Source organism: Castor canadensis, chromosome 3, assembly GCF_047511655.1.
Source record: "Castor canadensis chromosome 3, mCasCan1.hap1v2, whole genome shotgun sequence".
NCBI lineage: Eukaryota > Metazoa > Chordata > Mammalia > Rodentia > Castoridae > Castor > Castor canadensis.
In genome coordinates, this window is record NC_133388.1 from 199,314,075 (window position 1) to 199,333,815 (window position 19,741).

Genomic DNA, 19,741 nt, shown 5'->3' on the forward strand with positions numbered 1-19,741 from the left:
CCCTCCCCCCCCCCGCCGCCGCGGCGGAGCCTCAGTCAGCGGCCCCCCATGCCCCCGGGGGCGGCGGCGCCGGGCCCGGAGAACGCGGCAGCGGCGGCGGCAGGAGCGCCGGTAGCTTCAGCACCGCGGCCAGCGCCGGCTTGAGCAGCACCGCGGCCAGCGCCCGGGCGCGCTCAGTTGGAGCGGGCAGAGAAGGGCGGGCCACGGGGGCTTGGCCGCCCGGCAGGGGTCCTCGGCGGGGGTCTCTGGGAGGCTTGCTTTATTGTTCTGCTGCCGGAGCGATCGGCGACGGCGGCGGCGGCGGGCGGGGGGCGGGGGTCCTCGGGGCGGGGAGGGGTGCGCAGGGAGGGCGGGCCGAGGGAGGGATAGAGGGAGGGACGGGGGTCCGGGGGCGGGGCTCGGCACTCGGACAGCTCCCGGGCCGGCCTCCTAAGCCCGCAGCAGTCTCTGCCTGCGGCCGATCCCAGCCTCTGGCTTTTAAAGCCAGGCGCTGGGGGGAGGGGGAGGGGGAGGGGGAGGGGGTGGGCGGGGAGGGGAAGAGGCCGGCGGAAATGGCTGCGCTGGGCCGGGCCCGGCCAGGGTCTCCTGGGAGGGGTCCTGGGGATGCCTAGCTTCGGCGCGTGGGGAGTTCCGCCGCGCGGCTCGGGGAATGTCCGCCCAGTGTTCGGCGACATCGTCGAACGTATGGGCAGATGTGGAAACAGGTCTGATACCCACGAGCTCCGGATTCGGGTCATTTGGGGGGAACGCAGGCGGACCCCAGTCGGGTCCAAGCTGCCTAGCTTGCGGCCTGGAGGCGCAGCATGTTTGGAGGCGGGGGGAAGCAGGAGATCAAGGAGCGAATGCTGAGGCAGCGAAAGCGCAGTGTGGAAGCGCTGCGTGCGCCCTGTGCCGCAGTGTCTCCTGCCACTCGGTCACCCCGGCTGACCCCGTGCCCGCTGGAGGGGCCTCCCCGCCCCCCGCCTCGCTTTGGTGGGGCGGATGTGGAGCGCAGTGGCGTCGCAGTGAGCGTGGTGTGCAGGATGAGAGGTGCTTGCCATGCCCCTGCTCCAGAAATTCGGCTTCATTGGTGGTTTCCGCCCTTCCGCGCCGCTGCAGCTCCCCCCGGCGGCCCCGCAACCAGGCGGATAACCCTTTCCGCGGCCGCCCGCCTGGAGTTTGCAGCCCCCATGACGTCAAGCCCAGCGGCCAATGGCGGGACGCGGGGGACCGAGGCTTCACAATGGCCGCGCGCGGGTACATATGTCCCCAATTAGGGCCCTGCGCCGCCATTGTCCCCTCGCTGCCCCCGCCCGGCGTTGGGGTCTCTGTTCGCGGAGCAACGCTCCATACAGCCTGCTGCCACTGGGAACTAAGATCGCGAGGCGGCTCGGGGGAGCAGCCGGCAGGGACGCGCTCATCACTGAGCGGTGACCTTGTGTGGGCCGGCCCGGCGGGCGCGCGCGCGGGTGGCGCGCTAGAGTGCTGAGCTCAGCGCCGCGCCCCCTGCCTGGCGACCTGCCGCCTTCCGCATGCGCTGGGCCGAGGTGGGTGTGAGCTGCCCACCCAGCGCGGGGGCGCGTGGAAATCACCCGCCCGCTTTATGCCAGCGGCCTGGCTCGGCAGGGACCCGACATTCGTCTTACGTGGCAGGCGCTCCCGAGGGGCGGGGGCGGGCGCGGTCGCCCCCTTATCACCGAGCAGCAGCCGTCAAGGCTGGCGAGGAGCGGGGCGAGGGTCCCCCAAGCCGCGCCGCTCTTTGGCCTCGCTCCCTGGGGAGACTTGCGGAGGCGCAGCCGGAGGCGCGGGGCCAATTAGCATTTTGATTGCGGGACTGGGGGGGTCGCATCTGGAACGAGGCCTAATTACCCGGCTGGCCCTCGGGGCGCGGGCGGGACGTGCCAAGCGCTATCCCCTCATCCGGCGTTCTCTGCCTCCTCCCGGACACTGTCTCCGCCCCCAACTCTGTCCTTCCAATTTTAAGTCCTCCTCACTAGCCCAGTCCTCTCGTCATTCTCTCCCGTACTTTGTCCCTCTGGTCCCCTCATTCTGCTCCTCCCGCGTCTCAGTCCTTTGCGCCTCTCTTTCCTGGGTCCCATTGCTCTGTCAGCCTGCGCTCATCCCTCCTTTCTTCATCCCTTCATCAGACTTCTGTCCCTGCATCCCATCTCCTTGTCCACATCCCTGCCTCTCTTTGTACATCTCTCCGCCCCTGCCCCCAACTCCCTTGACGGACGAGATGACAGAGCATGGACACATGTGTCCCGCGGCCAGGCACTCCCGAGGGGACCATTTGGGCGGGCCTTGCTCGTGCTGGGGTGGATGCCGCAGCCCCCCCTCCCCCGGGGGGCGCTCGGCGGGGAGGGGCAGCTGGGTCCATGCCTTGGCCATCAGTCCACACTGGCCCTGGTTTGGAGCGCACATGTGGTCCAGGCACAATTACTTGAGCCTTCTTGCCCCACCTTTCTTCAAACATCGCACCCTACCCTCACTGGCCCTCAGCATCTGGAAGTCTTGGTGGCACCTCACTCCCTGGGTCCAGCCAGGAGAGGGTGGGGGGAAGGGCAGTTGACTACTCTCAGATTTTGGAAAGTTTCAGATTCCTGCCAAGGCCTCTTGAAGTTCTTCAGTTAAAAACTGGAGCCTCCCAAGGCTTTGTTGAAGGGGAAGAGCCTATCAGGGGCCCCAGTCAGTGGATGCTCTAGGTCTTGCCTGTGCCTGGCCTCCTAACCCCTCCAGCAGAGCCTCCCTATGGGGACCTCTTCCTACTGCCCTGGTTCAACTTACAGCTCTGCCCAGCCCCTTACCCCTTGTCCGTTAGGAGTTCCAGTGTTGTATCTCTGACCTGCCCTCTCTGTTTGAACCACTCCCAGCCCTGCCCAGGTCCCATGTTAACAGAGGGGTCCCACTGTTGTGTTCCTAGTATCCCCAATCATAGCAAAGCCCTTAAAACCTTTGGTGTGCCCATCCTCCTATGTGCACCTGTGCTGGTTTGGGGCCCTACCTAGGAAATCACTGGACAGCCTAGCTTGGAGGGCCCACCCTTCCTGCTGGGCAAAGAGGAGGTGATGGGCAGAGATTGAGGAGTCAGATAGAAAGCATAGAGTGGGGGCAGCTACTGTGGTGACTGGGTAGAGAGTGTAGTTGGGACAGAGGATGAGGTCATTAGCAGGAAGAAGCGGTCAAGGCTGAGAGGGAGTAAGGACGTGAACAATACTTAGACCAGCAGGAATTCAATCACACTGATGCGGGGGCGGGGAGGGGGGTGACAGCAAGGGCTGATGCAAGGTGGCTACTGTGATAGATGACTCTTGTCTCAGCTAGGACTTCCAGGAATAGGGGTGGCTAAGGGCTCTGCAGCCTCTGTGAGGATTGAGGGGGCTGGTGCCTCATTTCCAGGCGAGGGGTCTCTGTTGAGACAGAAAGAAAGTAGCTCCCAGACAGGGCTGCCAGGGTGAGAATAGCAAGAAGAGAAGCTGCGTTCCTTCAGACAAGGACATGGGGGCTAGCTAGTGGCTGTCCGGAGCCCAGGGGAGGGTTTCAGGATAGGACTGTATATTCCAAAAGGTCTGAGGGGTGGGAAGAAGTGCCCTCTGAGTACGGAGTTTTGGAGGCTATGTTAGTCACTTTTTGTTGCTGTGACAAATAGCTGAGTAAAACCACCTTGAGAAAGAAAAGTTTATTTTGGATCATGGTGTCAGAGGTTTCAGTCATGGTCGATTGGCTCCATTGTTATCGGGTGTTGGTGAGGCAGAACATCATGGCAGAGCAAAGTTGTTCACCTCATAGTGGCCAGGAAGCAGAGAGGGATACAGGAAGGTGCTAGAGACAAGGTATATCTTTCCAGGTTATGGCCCTCACAGACCTACTTCCTCCAATTAGGCCTCACCTCCCAATAATGCCATCATAGTAGGAACCCATCAATGTATCATTCCATGGATGAAGTCAGAGCCCTCAAGAGCCAATCAATCACTTCCCAAAAGTCCCACCTACAAACACTGCTGCACTGAGAACCAGGTCTTCAACAGAGTCTTTTAGGGGACATTGCATATCCAAACCATAACAAAGGCCAAGATCACAGGAAAGTCTGAAAATTGGTTATAGTGTCTCAGGCTTGTAATCCCAGCACTTGGAGAGACTGAGGCAGGAGAATCAAGAGATTGAAGCTAGACTGGGGTACATAGTGAGACCACGTCTCAAGAAAAATAGGGTAGGGGGAGTTGCATCACAACACAACCGTAGACGTCTCCATTAAAAGAAGCAAGCTGGAAACGGTTCAAGCCTGTAATCTTAGCCACTTGGGAGGAAGGGGATGAGTTGGATCAGAGTTCAAATCCAGCTCACACAAAAAATTCCTGAGATCCCCTCTCCACTAATGGTTGGGCTCAGTAGTAAGTATCAGTCTCATCCCAGCTACACAGAGAAGCACAAATAGGAAGATTGCATTCCAGGTCAGCCCAAGCATAAAGTGAGACCCTATATCAAAAATAACACAAAGCCAGGAGGCAGAGATCAGGAGGATCGAGGTTCAAAGCCAGCATGGGCAAATAGCTCTGGAGACCTTATTTAGAGAATGGCTCAAGTGGTAGAGCCCCTGCCTAGCAAGCATGAGGCCCTGCATTCAAACCCCAGTACCATCAAAAAAAAAAAATGGCAGCCAAAAGCTAGGCATGGTGGTGTATGCCTTTAATCCCAGCACTCAACAGGCTGAGACAGGAGGATTGTAAATTTGAGGCCAGGCTGGGCTACATAGCAAGGACCTGTCAAAATAAATAAATAAAAGCCAGATGCCAGTGGCTGATACCTGTAATCCTATCTAATTAGGAGGCAGAGGTCAGGAGGATGTGGTTAGAGGCCAATCCTGGGCAAATAGTGCTCAAGACCCTATCTCAAAAAAACCCATCATAAAAAAAGAACTCATGGAGTGGCTGGAACAGTAAGAGCACCTGCCTAGCAAGTGTGAGGCCGAGTTCAAATCCCAGTGCCACCAAAACCAATAAGTAAACAAGCAAATAAATCCTAAAAGCAGTCAGAGTAAGGAAAAACTCCTAGGAGGAACAATGATAAGATTGACAGCAGATTGCTCATAAGAAAGAGAACAAGCAAGGGCATGGTGACTCATGCTTGTAATCCTGGCTACTGGGAGACTAAGATCAGGAGCATGGAGGATGCAGGCCAGCCACACAAATACTCAAGACCTCATCTACAAAATAAGCAAAGCAAAATGGACTGGAGTTATGGCTAAAGTGGTAGAACGCCTGCTTTGCAAGCACAGAGTCCTAAGTTCAAACCCCAGTACCACCCAAAAAAAAAGAAGAAAACAAACTACAAAGATGGTGGAGCAACATCTTTCAAGTGCTGAAAAAAAAATTGTATCAACCTAAAATTCTATATCCAGTGAAAATAACAATAAACTAGAGACATCACACTATCTGATTTCAAAATATGCTACCAACTGTAGTAATCAAATTTTCATGGTGTTGGAATAAAAACAGGTACAGAGTCCAGTGCAGTCGGCTGACTTTCCACACAGGTGGCAAGAGCACACATTGGAGAAAGGACTGTCTCTTCAGTGAATGGTGTGGGGAAAACTGCATGTCCACATGCAGAAGAATGAAACTGAACTCCTATCTCTCACCATATGCAAAACTGAAGGCAAAGTGGATTGAAGGTCTAGATGAAAGACCCAAAACCATGGAACTAGAAGAAGAAAATGGTAAATAACTCATGACATTGGACAAGGCAGCACTTTGGGTATGACCTCAAAAGAATAGCAAGAAACCAGGCATGATGATATTATACTCAGGAGGCAGGAGCAGAAAGATGGGGCATTTGAGGCCAATTTGGGTTATACATAGTGAGACCCTCAAAACAAAACAAAGGACAGGCAGCAAAAGCAAAAATAGACAAATTGTATTCCATCAATCTAAAAAGCTTCTGCACACAAAGAAAACAACACAGTGAAGAGGCAACCTATAGAATGGGAGAAAATATTTGCAAACTATACATCTGACAAGGGGTTAGTATCCAAAAAATATAAGGAACTCAAACAACTCAGCAAAAAAAAAAAAAAAAACAATAGAAGTTAAAACTTTGGCAAAGGACCTCAACAGACATTTCTCAAAAGAAGACATATGAATGGCCAATTGACAAAAAAAAAAAAAAAGCTCAACATCACTAATCATCAGGGAAATGCAAATCAAAACCACAGAGACTGGCAGAATGGCTCAAGTGCTAGAGTACCTCCCTGGCAAGTGTGAGACCCTGAGTTCAAATCCCAGTCCTGACAAAATAAATAAATAAAAACCCCACAGAGACACCACCTCACTCCAGGAAGAATGGCTATTATCAAGGGAGCCCTGCATGGTGCACATCTGTAATACCAGCATCTGGGATGAAGAAGCAGGAAGATGGAAAGTTTAAGGCCAGCCAGGGCTTTGTAGTGAGACCCTGTCTCAAAAGAAAAAAACATACCCATATACATACATACATACATACATGCCCTGAGTTCAAACCCCAACCTAAGTCCCCATCAACAGATAAAAAGAAAACAGTAAAGATTGCTAGCTACCCCCAGAGGCTAGAGAAATGTGCAGTAGACTCTTCCGCAGACCTTCAAAAGGAAACAGACTTCTGGTCTCCAGAGCTGAGAGAAAACAAATGACTGTTTTAAGCTACCCAGCCTATGGTACTTTTCTAGTTACCCTAGAAAAACAATACAGTGCAGTTGGATTCTAAGCTTTGTTTTCTTTGCAGTACTGGGGATGGAACCCAGGGCCTTGCACATGCTAGGCAAGTGTCTACCACAGCTGTGCCCAAGACAACTCCTCCATTCTGAAGCAAAATCTGGAGAAAATACTTCCCACGTAGGACTTGCCAAGTAGAAATATTTCATTTGCAATTTCTCCAGCCTGCCAAAGGTTTTTAAAGGAAGAAATAGTCTCTGGGCAAGCCAGGTGTGGTGGCACAAACCTGCAATCTTAGCTTTCAGGAAGTTGCAGCAGGAGGATCAGAGTTCTAGGCCAGCCTGGGCTATATAATGAGACTCTGTCTCAAAAAACAAAAACTAAGCTGAGTGCAGGTGGCTCATACCTGTAATCGTAGCTACTCAGGAGGCAGAGATCAGGAGGATCTTGGTTCAAAGCCAACCCAGACAAATAGATCTCCAGACCCTATCTCCAAAATACTAACACAAAAAAGGGCTGGAGGAGTGGCTCAAGGTGTAGGCCCTGAGTTCAAACTCCAGGACTGTTAAAAAAAAAAAAAAGAAAGAAAGAAAGAAATAGCCTCTGGGCAAAGATCAAATCAAATCTACTTCAAGGTTAAGTTCAGAGATGGCTGAAAATGGGAGGTGGTGTTCAGACTCAGCTAGACAAAAGGCTTCTCCGAAGCATCTTAAGGATCTGCACACAGCACCCTGAGGTGCAGCTGTAGCAATAGCAGAGTGGAGTCTGCCTTGAAGAGATTGTTGCATGTGAATCTTACCCAATGCAGTGGATCACAATCTGATTTGTAGAAAACCCACATGGTTTTTAAAGGAGTCATATGACTGTGAGCCACTGGCACCCAGCTCTCTTGACAGGCTTTCTACTGACAGAAATGTTGGAGGCAAGCCAGGCACCAGTGGCTCACACCTATAATCCTAGCTACTCAGAAGGCAGAGATCAGAAGGATCGAGGTTTGAAGCCAGCCCAGGCAAATAGTTCATGAGACCCAATCTCGAAAAACACCTAACACAAACAGGCTGGCAGAATGGCTCAAATGGTAAAGCATCTGCCTAGCAAGTGTAAGACCCTGAGTTCAAACCCCAATACCACCAAAAAAAAAAAAAAAAAAAAAAAAAAGACCCTCTGAGAACTGTGGCCAGAGAACACAAAGACCTAGTTAGGGCAGAGGCCCTGCTCCAACACAGGCACACAGGCATCTCATAATTCCTGTAGACTGTGATGCTGTGCACTTTTCATACCTGTTTTTAAATATTTTGGTTTTTTTGAGGCGCTGGGATGGAACTCAGACTCTTTCACCTGCTAGCCAAGCATGAGCCTTACGCCCCATGCCATTGTGTCACATTTCTATGGTTTGTCACAATTAAGACACCAACATTGTTTGACAAATTACTATCTTTTTTTTTTCTTGTTATGGTGGGGTTTGAACTCAGGGCCTCACGTTTGCTAAGCAGGCACTCTACCACTTGAGCCACTCCTCCAGCCTGACACATATTATTAACTAAACTTCGGGCTTTTTTTTTTTTTTTTTTAACATTCTGGGGTTTGAACTCAGACCCTACACCTTTACACCTCGAGCCCTTTTTTGTGATGGATTTTTTCGAGATAGGGTCTCAAGAACTATTTGCCTGGGCTGGCTTTGAACTGCGATCCTCCTGGTCTCTGCCTCCTGGGTAGCTAGAATTACAGGCGTGAGCCACTGGCGCCCACAGAGATGGTGCCTAGCTCATCTCTATATTTTTAATTTGTGAAGTATGGAGAGGAAGATCCTTGGTTTTTAGCTTATAGGACTCTACACCTGAAAACCCTTCACAAGAGAGCTGCACCTGAACTTGACTTAGAGGCCCACATGAACTTCAGGAGTACTGCAATGAGATGAGATGTTGGGGGGTCCTGCAAGGGGTCTGTGTTCCACAGTGGGAGGAGCCTGGGGTGGTGTCTGTTGGATTGATTGCTTACATTCATGACCCCACTCTCTCACCTACTCCACCAGCCCCACCATGCTTGTGCTGGCTTTCCTGTGACACACACTGCTGAGACAGCTGCCTGCTAGGGCTGGTCCTCTTGTCACACCCCTCTAGAAGCCAGTAGCTAAGGGCCTGCTGAATGATGAGCCACCACTTGGAAAGAGGCCCTGGAGGGTGGCAGGTCATCTTGTAACCCCAACCAAGCTCCAGCTGGCACAGCCACAAGATATATCCCAGCAACACAGATGAAGTGGACCTGCCCAGCTGAGCCTGGCCGGCACACGAGGTCATGAGAAAGAAAGATATCATTGTTGTATTTAGAGTGGCTGCTAATGTGCAATAGAGAACTGAAGCCCCTGTCCACTCCGCCCCTTGTCCTCACCCTGCCTTCCCAGCTGGGGTTCCATGGCCCAGAAGTATGACCATTCTTATATTATTCTGGCTAAGTACCTACCCTTAAGCCACCAGCATCTAAGCAGTGGAGCTCTGCTGGAGAACTTATAATCCTATTCACTGGCCCTCACATTTGTCACACACATCTCAAGTGGGCACTCCATACTGCCAGACAACCTTGCCGTACACTCCTTGTCCGGTTACTCTCCCATTCTGTGGGAAGACTATTTCACACCTCTTTTTGTTGTTGTTAAAACCTCCTGCCAAAGCATGCCTATATCCCAGCTACATGGGAGGTAAAAGTAGAATTATGGTCTGGGCAAAAATTCGAGACCCTCCCTGAAAAACAGCTAAAGCAATTAAAGACCAGGAATATGACTCAAATAGTAGAGCACCTGTCTAGCAAGTGTGAGGCCCTGAATTACCTCCTCTACTGCTCCACTTGCAAGTTTTTCCTGGGGCAGCCTGGACCATGATCCTATTTACACTTCCCCATATAGCTGGTACGACAGGAGCACACCATCATGCCCAGCTTCATTGGTTGAGAAAAGGTCTTGCTAACTTTTTTGTTCAGGCCTGTCTTTAACCTTGATCCTCCCAATCTCTCCCTGCCCCGCTCCCCAAGTAGCTAGGATTACAAGCATAATTCTAGAACCCGCTGAGCTTGACCCAGAGAGCTCTTTTCTTCAAGTTTTAGCAAGGATTTATTTTAGTATAACAGGATAAAGTATAGTCAGGAGGGGGGAGAGAAAAAAAAGTACTTCCTGTCCCCCACACAGGAAATGGGAGCAAAAAAACTTGAGGGTTCTTTTCTATGGAAGAAGTGGAGGATGGACAGAGACCCTGCTCCCAATCTCAGTTGTAGCTCTGACCCTCTCCTTATCTGCCCATTCAAGGACTTTGTTCCTACAAATATCCCACCACCTGCTTCATAATATCTACTGGACCATTCCCACCACACACCAATATGCCTTTAAATGCAATCAAACAAGACCTCCGACCTGCAAGCTGCCACCTGTTTCTCTGCCTTGAATTTCCCCTCAGTGCAGAGGTACTGAGTGCCTTCCCGAGGCTGAATCCCCATCTTACTCAAAATGGGTTCCTTCTCCCTCTCCTGTGCTCCCTCCAGGGCCTCTCCTCTGCCTCTGAATCAAATGCTAGGGAACCATCCTTGGCTCTCCCTCTTCTCCACCACTTCTACTGTATTACCAGGGACCCGGTAAGGGACCAGGACCCCCTAGGGCATGTTGACTGCAGATCTGTGCTTCCCACTCGCCACTTCTCCCTGATTCTTTTAAAAACTTCCCTAGAGTTGAGATGTATGTCAGTGGCAGAGCACTCGCCGAGCACACAAGAGACCCTGGGTTCAATCTCCAGAACCACTAAGTAAATATATAACCTCTCTCTTTCAGTGTCCGGAAACCCTAACCCTAACCCTCAAGCCTAGAATTCCTACTAACTTAGAGCTCCGATTCCCATCCTGGCCGCACAGTGCCCATGCCAGGAACCCGGACTCATAAGATGTTGCTTTGCTTCTCCGCTTCCATCAGTCTCTGGGCTTATGCTTTCAGCTGGATCCTCTTTGCAATCCCTACAACCTCTGCCCTTCCCCACCATCCTCTCCTGGGTCATAGGGCCTCTGCTTACAATTCCCCAGTAGTTTTCCATTTCAAGACTTCAAGCAGAGCGATGGAGCCTCCAAGGACCCTACTCGCCTTTCTTTCTCCCTTGCCTCATACCTCATCTTTTTCTTGTGTGCTAGGGATGGCACATTGTGCTAGGCAGGCAACCTAGCACTGAGCAACTGCCACAGGTCCCCCTTTTTTCTTTAGTCTTGTTATGTGGCCCAGACTAATCTTGAATGGGTGATCCTCCTGCCTCAGACTCCCCAGTGCTGGGATTACAGATGTGTACCACCATTCTGGCCCCTTAGTAACTTTTTTCACCCTCAGTATTTGGGATTGAACCCAGGGCCTTGCACATGCTAGGCAAGGGCTCTACCATTTGTGCCACACCCAGCCCATCTCTTAATAACTTTTTAACAAGGGGCTTCACATTTTCATCTTTTGTAGAGCACTGAAAATTATGTAGTCAGTCCTGCTTCCAGAGACACAATGCCTGAAGTCCTAGGCCACCAACATGATGACCAGAATGCCAGTGGACAGTGGCAGGCAGCACTCCCATGCTCCCACAGCAGCCCCAGCACTCAGAGGCCTCAGGTGCTGGTGGGGGAGCTAGGTGCTAGACAGGGGAATTTCAGCAGGCACACTGAGCAAGTGTCCTGGGAAGCTTTGCACCCTGGTTGAGGACTCTGGAAGTGCACTTCTTAGGAGTGTGCAGAAGTAACTTGGGGGTCCAGGGTGCACTCAAGGCCCAGGGCTCTGGCTCTACTCCATCTCATAGCTGGTTGGACTAGTGAAAGTGCACCTGAGCCAGAATGGACTTTACTTCTGAACTTCTCTCACTGGGTAGCCTGTCTGGACCAGGCAGAACTAGTTCAGTGCTGCTGACCAACAGAGGCAGGGAGTCCTGAGCGCGCTGCCTGATAAGTCCACCTCTTAAGAGGTCTGGCTGCACCCCACTCTCCTCTTCCCACCCAAGCTCTGGGGCTTGTTCCAGCAGGTGGAAAGGATAGGCTCCCAAGGCCTTTGAAATTCTGCACTAGGGGAAGACCCTAGAAGGGAATCCTTTCCTCCCCACCCCCACAACAACAAAAAAAACCCAAGAAACTCCTGGCTGGAAGCTAAAGGCAACTTTAGTGAAAGGAAGGGTAGTGGGTGAGACTCCTGCAGTTGGCCCCGGGGTGGGTGTGGAAGGGCTCACAGGCCCAGATGGGAGATTAAAGGGGAAGAGAAGCTGGGGTGCAGGCCTCAGGGTCACACATCCAGTTCGGAGAGGCTGGGCTTGTCGTAGAGGGCAGTCTTTCGCTGCACAATGCCAGGGATAAAGCTGGCCCCCAGCGGCCAGTGGCGGATCATGTGCCGGTAGGAGGTAGTCAGGTAGTCAAAGTAGTTAATGTTGAGTTTCAGGGCCATGCGACGGCCCAGGTACTCCATTTGCTGTGGGAGCGTGTTGCAGCCAGGTTTCTCCAGACAGAGAAGCCTGGCCAGTGGGCCCTTTAAGCGTCCCTTCCCCTAACCAGAGAGCCTCCCCACCCCAGCCCTATGGTGTGGAGGCCCTGGAGGAAGACCGTGCTGAATTTACCCTCTGTATGCAAAATGGCCTCAACCAAGGACCCTAAGCAGTAGTCCAGAGGAGGGAGCTGTGTCTGGGGCGGGACTCACCTCGTATCGCTCGGACAGCTGCACCAGTATCAGCGGTTCCAGCTTGTGGCCGCAAAGGACCAGCTGGAAGAAGCACCTTCCATAGGCTGGCCAGGGGTGAGCGACTCAGCTAGGGGCCTCCGCGGGGGCACCTCCAGCTTAGGGGCAGTCGTCTGGCCAGTTCGCCCCTCCCCGCTCCCAGCTGCGTCCCTCTCCCTCGCACACCCTAGCCCGTCCCAGGCGTCACCGTCGGAGCTGAGTGCCAGGCGCAAGTAGACCAGGTGCATGGGCCCTTGGCACACGGTGCGGCCCTGGATGGAGAAGTGGTACATGCCACGCGTGTGGTTCAACACCAGGCGGCGCCGCGGCAGCGACGAGACCACGAGCCACAGGCCCACAGCCATGCCGTAGGCGGGGAAGCCCCAGGTCTCCTGCTTCTGCACCTGCGGGCGCCGGGGACAGTCTGAGCCGCCGGGGCCGGGCTTGCTGGGTCCTGCCCCAGGCGGGGCGGGCCGTGGGTGGGGCCCAGGAGCTCGCACCTGTTTCAGGACATTCAAGGAGAGGATGCCCATGCAGGCAACGAAGAGCAGCGTCCCCTTCCAGAGCGTGTCCAGGTAGTACTCGAGCACTAAGACTGCGGGCAGCACGATCAGTGCATGAGGATAGCGGCAGCGGGGGAGGGGGAGAGGCTGGAGGGGCGGGGCAGTGCCCTCCACATACCCGGTCGTGTCCTGCCCCGCAAGGGCCCCGCCCGGCTCCCCACTCCCGGCCCCGGCCCTCCCCGCGCGCACCGCCCGGCTGCTGCTGAGTGAAGGGGTAAAACTGGTTGCTCTTGAGGCGTTTGGCCAGGTGGCGCTCAGTGCAGAAGAATCCTAGGGCCCAGAGCTGGAAGCGCTTGCCCGCGAAGGTCGTCGTCGGCAGGCCGCTGACCCGGGCCTTGGGGACCTGGGTCAGGCAGAGATGGTCAGTCTGGCGGCTCCCCACTGCCACCACCCATTGCCCAAAGTCACGCTCCTACCTGAGATGACAAAGTCTCCAGGGTTGTGGACCAGGAAAGAGCAGGAGCTCGCAGACCAAGGACAGGGCAGCCAGGCCAGGTCGCCGTCCAGGTTGGGCCGTGTGGGTTCTAGAAGTTCTGGGCTGTGGGTTCTAGAAGGCGCTGCGCTGTTGACCCCCTTCCTCCTAAGCATGTGGTGACCACTCTCTACCACACTGACCAACACCAATACAGCCTGCTCCAGTCCTCACTGAAGGATGGATGTCGCATTCCAAGCTTAAGTGGGCAAAGCTGCAGGCCTCACTGAACCCGTGACTGCTAAGGGGACTGCCTCCCAATGGCATCTCTGCCCCCACATACACCCTCAGAGAACTCCCACAGTGTCCTGAGGGTAGGACACAGAGTCCAAGATTCAAACCCAGCAGTGAGCCACCAAAGGCACAGGCCAGGCAGGTTTGGGAATCTTGGGAGCCACCCCACACCCACAGGCTCTGGGCTGCTTTGGCCAGCAGTGATCCATCAGGCATAACCCCTGATCTTCCGCTCAAACACCTACCCAAGGACCACACAGAGTTCCTAAAAAACATTTTATTGTAACAAAATGGTCAAACATCCAAAGGTGGGAAAGGGTTCAGGGGAGGGCTGCCTGAAGCCTGGGCCAAGCTGTCTAGCTGGGGGCTGGTGAGTAGCTGCTCCAGACACCACTGGACTTCCTCCAGGCCCCGGTAGGCTCGCTTTAGGCCCCTGGGAAGGCATCGGCAGGACTCCAGGTTGAGGTACAGCAGGCCTGGGCAGCTGCTGATCACAGAACTGTGGACAAGGCAGGCCATGGGGAAATGAGTTGCTGCCCAGAAGATGCAGGCTCCAGAAGGTTAGGTCTGGCCAGGGAGCCCTGTCTGCCTACACTTTATACCCAGCCTGCCGCCCACAGCTATCTAGGCCCAAGCTTAGTACCTCTGTTGTCCCCAAGGCCAACCACAAGCAAGGGCTCGGCCAGATGCAACCCCTCTCAGACCCTGGAAGCACTGAGCCAGGCAGCACACCTTTGGGCCCCAGGGCAGCAAGCAGTTCTGGATTCAAGGAACTGGGTGAAGGAGTGCTGACCTGATCACACTTGGTGTAACACGGGTACCCCTGAGGTTGAGGGAGTGCAAGGCCGGGTGTAAGCCCCCAGGGGTGCTTGAGAAAGCAGCTAGTGCCTGCTCCAAGTCCTTCTCGCTGAAGCCCTGGCCACTCAAGTCCAGTTCCCGCAGGGTGTGGGACCACTTCTGGGTCAACAGGGGGCTGCCCTCTTTGGCTAGAGTCAGCTGGTCCGACATGCCATATAGGCCCAGGTGCAGCTGCTCCAGTTCTGAGATGAAAGGAGTGGGCGTAAGTTGCAGGTAGGCAAGGGTCCCATATCCTACCTGCCCAACCCCCACCCACGTCAGCTGACCCTGACATGGCAGATCATGCAGGCCAGCAGGTGTAATCCGGGCACAGCCACGAAGATCCAGGAGGCGCAGGTTGGGGGAGCCATGAAGCAGGCGGCCCAGGACCTCATTGCTCACAAAGGTGCAGGTGGAGCCAGCAAGGCAGAGCTCCTCTAGGCTGGGGAAGCCTGGCCCGGGGGCCACCCCTCGTCCAGAAGGCTTGGGCAGCCACATCAGGTTCAGCAACCGCAGCACCTGGGGCAAGGTGCAGGCTGCAGGTAGGGAAGTGGGTAACAGGTGGGAAAGGTAGGGCGTCAGGTACCTGCAGCCGGGGGCAGCCTTTCTGCAGAGTCTCCACAGGCAGCTGTAGGGGAGTGCTGTTACGGTTGATGCCAGTGCTCACCTCCAGCACCTGGAGCTGGGGGCAGCAGCTGCCCTGCAGAAGTGGGGGAAGGCATGCAAGGTCAGCAGCCTGACAGTCCCCAGCACAGCACTTGACTTTGCTCCTGACCAACACCACCTACCAGCAGCGCACCCAAGATGGCTGTTGTCTGAGAGCTGTAGGTCAGCCACAGCTTGCGCATTCGGGGCCCTGTCTCCTCCAAAAAGCTCACCACAGCTGTGGACTCCACCTGGGGGACCAAGCACAGGGATGCCTGTCACTTGGGCCCAGGTTTCTTCAGGGCCACTTGGGACACAGGGCTCACCATGGAATGCTGTAGGTCCAGGCTGTGAAGCTGGCAGCAGGCTTTGGCTAGGGTGACCAGGGTGTCGGCAGTCACGTTGTGGCAGTCTGAAAGCTTGAGGAAGGTGAGCCGAGGACAGGACTCGCTAACCAGCTGTGGCAAGACAGAAACCACTTGGGATTGGGGAAGGCAGGCAAAAGTCCATTGGGAAAGACACTGGTGGCCATGCCAACCCCACTCTGTAGCCCCAGTGATGATCTGTGTTCTGCCCATGTCAGGCCTATCTGGGAACCCCTACCTCTGGTACCTCCCAGCCTGAGGCTACAGAAGGAAATGAGAACCAGGTAGGTAGGCAGGCATCCCTGTGGGGCAGCACTGGGCCACTCCCTGGAGTACTGGATAACCCCAAGTGTCACAGCTGTTGTGCAGGAGGGCTGCCTCAAATTCTCACCTTCAATACAGAGTGTATCTGAGACTTCCAGTGGATGAGAGTCAGCCTCTGGAGCTGTGAGAACCTGGGCAACAGCAAGGCCCAGTTGCCCTAGTGCTCCCAAGCTGCCCCTCCAACCGTTGTCCTCTCCACCCAACACTGGTATGGGGAAAACACAGGTGAACAACAGGTTATAGACACAGGGGACCCTCACCGATTGGGCATGAGCCACTCCAGGGAAGCAAGGAGCTTCTTTTCCGCCTTGACGCTGCTCTTGGCAGTGCGGCCAGCCAGCGGGGGCGACAGGGTCACGGTATGCCAGAGCGCCGGCTGGGACGCAGCCTCATGCCAGCGACGGCACACGCGCGCAGCCCTGGGAGGAGGAACAGTTCACTGGCAGTGCACGGCCTTTGGTGGGCGATGCCCGCAATGGTTTCCTAACAGCAGCAGATCTGCTCCCTCGACTCACAGCGCAGTAGACATCTCTGCTGAAAGCCAGGCTCCTGCGACTCCAAGTGGACCCCCCCCCCACGACTCCGCCTACGGATAGGCGCCTGAACACTTGTGTCTGCCTCTGCCGATCGGAGCCGCCGCCCTCAATCCCACTGCGTCCACATCGGGGCCCAGACTCTACCTGCCGAGGAACGGCATGGGCCCATCCGCAGCTACCAGCAGCCCGAAGATCTGCACCAGGACCTCCAAGGGAATGCGGTCTCCCCAGCCCGCGTCGGGCTCCTGCTCCGGCGCAGACGCCGGTTCAGGTCCGGGCCTGGCCCGGGGTTTGGCCGCCGCGGAGGGGCGGGGGGGTGGTGGCCGCTGAGAGCGGCGGGTGGCGCGTTTGTGCACGCGAGTGCGGACCGGTCCCAGGCTCGGCAGCACCAGCAGCATGCTGTCCGCCTGCATCAGGTGGTACCCGGAGCCACTGGGTGCCAGCCGGTCCCACCACCAGTCCTCGGCCGAGCGGGCCCGCGTTCCCGCCAGCCGCGAACCTCGAGGTTTACGCCGGGCTCGCCGGGCGGCAGTGGGAGCCATAGCTGCGGTGGGCCCTGCCGGCGCGCGCGGCGAAGCGGAAGGGCGGTGACCGGAGGAAGGGGCGGGGCTTTTCGACCGCGGACATTTCCCTCGGACGACTTCCGGGACGGCACTTCCGCCGCGGGCGTCCAGGGGGCGGGTCGCCGCAGGTGCATGGATCTGGAGCTACGTCGCGTCCGGGTCGGGCTGCACGCTAGTGGGGCGGAAAGGCGGGCGCCTAGGCGGGCAGCGCGTGGTCCACGCCCCTGATGCACCGCAGGCTGCGCAGGTGCCCTGGTAGAGCCCGCTGGCCACGCCCCCGCCGGCCACGCTCCTCGCCCGCCTGGGACCAAGTTCTCAGAAGTGGCAGTGGTTTGACAGCGTAGATCGCTGGTGCTCGGTGGGCAGCTCCAGCTCGCTCCCTCGGTCTCACCCCTGGCGCTGCCCCTTGGATCACCTTCCTTCTCCGTCTCTGGCCTTGCTGTGTCCTGGTCCCCGCACAGCCTCCGTGGTACGTGCAGCTCTGATTTCCCCGTCGCGCCCTTCCAGGTGCCGTGGTCTTGCAGTCTGGCCTCCTTTGACTCCGACTGCCCCGCATGCCTGTGTTGTTTTCCTCTAGCTGAGAGAAGTCTTCAGCTCCCAGAAGAGCCAAAGCGTCTTAGGACCTAGGTGTGACTTTTGCCCTGCCCTGGAGGGCTCCTTTTTGGCCTAATGGCAGCACCCCCGCTGGGCCGAACGGTGCTGACCCACCTGCTGGTGGCCCTCTTCGGCATGGGCTCATGGGCTGCCGTCAACGGGATCTGGGTGGAGCTGCCTGTGGTGGTGAAAGACCTTCCCGAGGGTGAGTGGAGGTGGTGGGAAGGTGGACTGCACTGCTCTTTGTCCCTCAGCCATGTGTCCTGACTTGGCCTTCTCCCTCGCTGCAGGCTGGAGCCTCCCGTCATACCTCTCTGTGCTTGTGGCGTTGGGGAACCTGGGTCTGCTGTTGGTGACCCTGTGGAGGCGGCTGGCCCCCGGCAAGGGCGAGCGGATCCCCATCCAAGTGGTCCAGGGGCTGAGTGTGGTGGGCGCAGCCCTTTTGGCCCCTTTGTGGTACCACGTGGCCCAAGTGGCAGGGCAGTCCCACTCTGTGGCCTTCCTGACCCTGGCATTTGTGCTGGCAATGGCCTGCTGTGCCTCTAACGTCACTTTTCTGCCCTTCCTGAGCCACTTGCCACCTCACTTCTTACGGTCTTTCTTCCTGGGTCAGGGCCTCAGTGCCCTGCTGCCCTGTGTGCTGGCCCTTATGCAGGGTGTGGGCCGCCTGGAGTGTCCGCCTGTTCCTGTCAATGGCACCCCAGGGCCGCCCATCAACTTCCCAGAGCGTTTTTCTGCCAGCACCTTCTTCTGGGTACTGACTGCTGTCCTCGTCACTTCAGCTGCCGCCTTCCAGGGTCTTCTGCGACTGCTGCCAAGACCACCATCTGTACCCACAGGAGACCCAGGCTCAGGCCTGCAGGTGGGAGCACCAGGAGCAGAGGAAGAAGAGGAGGAAGAGGCCTCACCATTACAGGAGCCGCCAACCCAGACAGCAGGCACCACCTCCAGCCCAGACCCTAAGGCCCATCAGTTGTTCTCTGCCCACAGTGCCTGCCTTCTGGGCCTGCTCGCCACCACCAATGCACTGACCAATGGTGTGCTGCCTGCTGTGCAGAGCTTTTCCTGCCTGCCCTACGGACGCCTGGCCTACCATCTGGCTGTGGTGCTGGGCAGCTCTGCCAACCCCCTAGCCTGCTTCCTGGCCATGGGTGTGCTGTGCAGGTGCACATGGGCTCAGAGCCCCTTGGTGGGAGGAACTTGGGGTGGGGGCTAGGTCCTGATACAGCCAGTCCTGAGTCTCGGCCCATTCCTGGCAGGTCCCTGGTAGGGCTGTGTGGTCTCTCTTTGTTGGGCATTCTCTTTGGGGCCTACCTGATGGCGCTAGCAGTCCTGAGTCCCTGCCCTCCCCTAGTGGGCACCTCTGCAGGTGTGGTCCTCGTGGTAAGTATGGTGGGGACATGAAGTGGGGAGGGGCTTGCTCTGGAGCAGAGGGACTTCATACTGAGCCTGCTGCTGCAACCCCCTCAGGTGCTGTCCTGGGTGCTGTGTGCAGGCGTATTCTCGTATGTCAAAGTGGCAGTCAGCTCCATGCTGCATGGTGGAGGCCGGCCTGCACTGCTAGCAGCTGGTGTGGCCATCCAGGTGGGCTCCCTGCTGGGCGCTGTTGCCATGTTCCCTCCAACCAGCATCTACCATGTATTCCACAGTGGCAAAGACTGTGTGGACCAGTGTGGCCTCTGAGCCTTGGCATGTGGGACCTCACTCCACCCCACTTGTCTCCATCTGGAGGCTGCCACAGTGCCTGGGTGCCTGTGGCTCCAAGAGGCCTCCCCACACACTGACATACTCACGGACACCTGCACACTCCACAAGAGACCTGGTGCTTCGGGCCAGGGTGAGGACCAAAGAGCAGGCCTGGAGCCAGGAACAGGTTGGGGTTGTGGGCTTGGCTCTGAGACCTTTGTGGGATTTGCACAATAAAGCGTCTTTATTCAGTTGTTGTTAATCCCATGAGCACCTCTCCCTGTGCAGGCTGACCTCCCTCCCTAAGAACTGCCTCTCCCCAGGGTCCTGGCACAGATTCTGGGCAGGCATCCAGCTACCCCCAGGCTGCTTTCACAAATTCTGATGTTACCCCAGAACTCCGGCCTCTGTTTCTTAAAACTGCCTTGAGGGGGCAAAGACCAGTTCCCTGGGCCCACACAGGGAACTGACTCCAGTGCTTAAAGGCAGTGTGATGCCTCCAGCAGGAAGGCCACCTTACAAGCAGCAGGGTCAGTACTCCACAAGCACCTAAGGG

The 19,741-nt window shown here is 56.2% G+C and overlaps 3 protein-coding genes across 4 annotated transcripts; 1 reads left to right on the forward strand and 2 right to left on the reverse strand.

Moving 5' to 3' along the window:
* Window positions 1-9,645: 9,645 nt before the first annotated feature.
* Window positions 9,646-13,851, reverse strand: Tmem249 (transmembrane protein 249). The gene is made up of 6 exons (XM_020171002.2): window positions 13,807-13,851; window positions 13,119-13,341; window positions 12,867-12,961; window positions 12,575-12,770; window positions 12,349-12,434; window positions 9,646-12,123 (listed from the first exon to the last, which is right to left on the reverse strand). The coding sequence occupies exons 1-6, from the start codon at window positions 13,849-13,851 to the stop codon at window positions 11,941-11,943; spliced, it is 828 nt and encodes a 275-aa protein (XP_020026591.1). The 3' UTR covers window positions 9,646-11,940.
* A 45-nt stretch (window positions 13,852-13,896) lies between these two features.
* Window positions 13,897-16,939, reverse strand: Fbxl6 (F-box and leucine rich repeat protein 6). The gene is made up of 9 exons (XM_020171015.2): window positions 16,487-16,939; window positions 16,067-16,225; window positions 15,874-15,937; window positions 15,444-15,575; window positions 15,261-15,368; window positions 15,059-15,172; window positions 14,760-14,991; window positions 14,429-14,675; window positions 13,897-14,134 (listed from the first exon to the last, which is right to left on the reverse strand). The coding sequence occupies exons 1-9, from the start codon at window positions 16,882-16,884 to the stop codon at window positions 13,930-13,932; spliced, it is 1,659 nt and encodes a 552-aa protein (XP_020026604.1). The 5' UTR covers window positions 16,885-16,939; the 3' UTR covers window positions 13,897-13,929.
* A 70-nt stretch (window positions 16,940-17,009) lies between these two features.
* Slc52a2 (solute carrier family 52 member 2) lies at window positions 17,010-19,447 on the forward strand. 2 transcript variants are annotated; one of them, XM_020171012.2, is made up of 5 exons: window positions 17,010-17,374; window positions 17,483-17,704; window positions 17,790-18,663; window positions 18,759-18,882; window positions 18,970-19,447. In XM_020171012.2, exons 2-5 carry the CDS (start codon window positions 17,575-17,577, stop codon window positions 19,180-19,182), a joined length of 1,341 nt encoding a protein of 446 aa, XP_020026601.1. In that variant the 5' UTR covers window positions 17,010-17,374; window positions 17,483-17,574; the 3' UTR covers window positions 19,183-19,447. The 2 variants fall into 2 exon arrangements, with proteins under 2 accessions (XP_020026601.1, XP_073925556.1); XM_074069455.1 differs by having other exon boundaries at window positions 18,282-18,663.
* The last annotated feature ends 294 nt before the right edge of the window (window positions 19,448-19,741 follow it).

Excerpts from the sequence above, each read along its gene's own strand:
- Tmem249 (XM_020171002.2), bottom strand. The coding sequence starts at position 13,851 with ATGCCTGATGGATCACTGCTGGCCAAAGCAGCCCAGAGCCTGTGG. Across the intron at positions 12,962-13,118 it reads CACTCAGCAGCAGCCGGGCG|TCTTAGTGCTCGAGTACTAC; the intron begins GTGCGCGCGGGG and ends TGCTGCCCGCAG. Across the intron at positions 12,124-12,348 it reads AGCTGTCCGAGCGATACGAG|CAAATGGAGTACCTGGGCCG; the intron begins GTGAGTCCCGCC and ends ACGCTCCCACAG.
- Slc52a2 (XM_020171012.2), top strand. The coding sequence starts at position 17,575 with ATGGCAGCACCCCCGCTGGGCCGAACGGTGCTGACCCACCTGCTGGTG. Across the intron at positions 18,664-18,758 it reads GCCATGGGTGTGCTGTGCAG|GTCCCTGGTAGGGCTGTGTG; the intron begins GTGCACATGGGC and ends CATTCCTGGCAG. Across the intron at positions 18,883-18,969 it reads CTGCAGGTGTGGTCCTCGTG|GTGCTGTCCTGGGTGCTGTG; the intron begins GTAAGTATGGTG and ends CAACCCCCTCAG.
- Fbxl6 (XM_020171015.2), bottom strand. The coding sequence starts at position 16,884 with ATGGCTCCCACTGCCGCCCGGCGAGCCCGGCGTAAACCTCGAGGTTCG. Across the intron at positions 16,226-16,486 it reads CCCATGCCGTTCCTCGGCAG|GGCTGCGCGCGTGTGCCGTC; the intron begins GTAGAGTCTGGG and ends TCCTCCTCCCAG. Across the intron at positions 14,992-15,058 it reads AAGGCTGCCCCCGGCTGCAG|GTGCTGCGGTTGCTGAACCT; the intron begins GTACCTGACGCC and ends ACCTTGCCCCAG.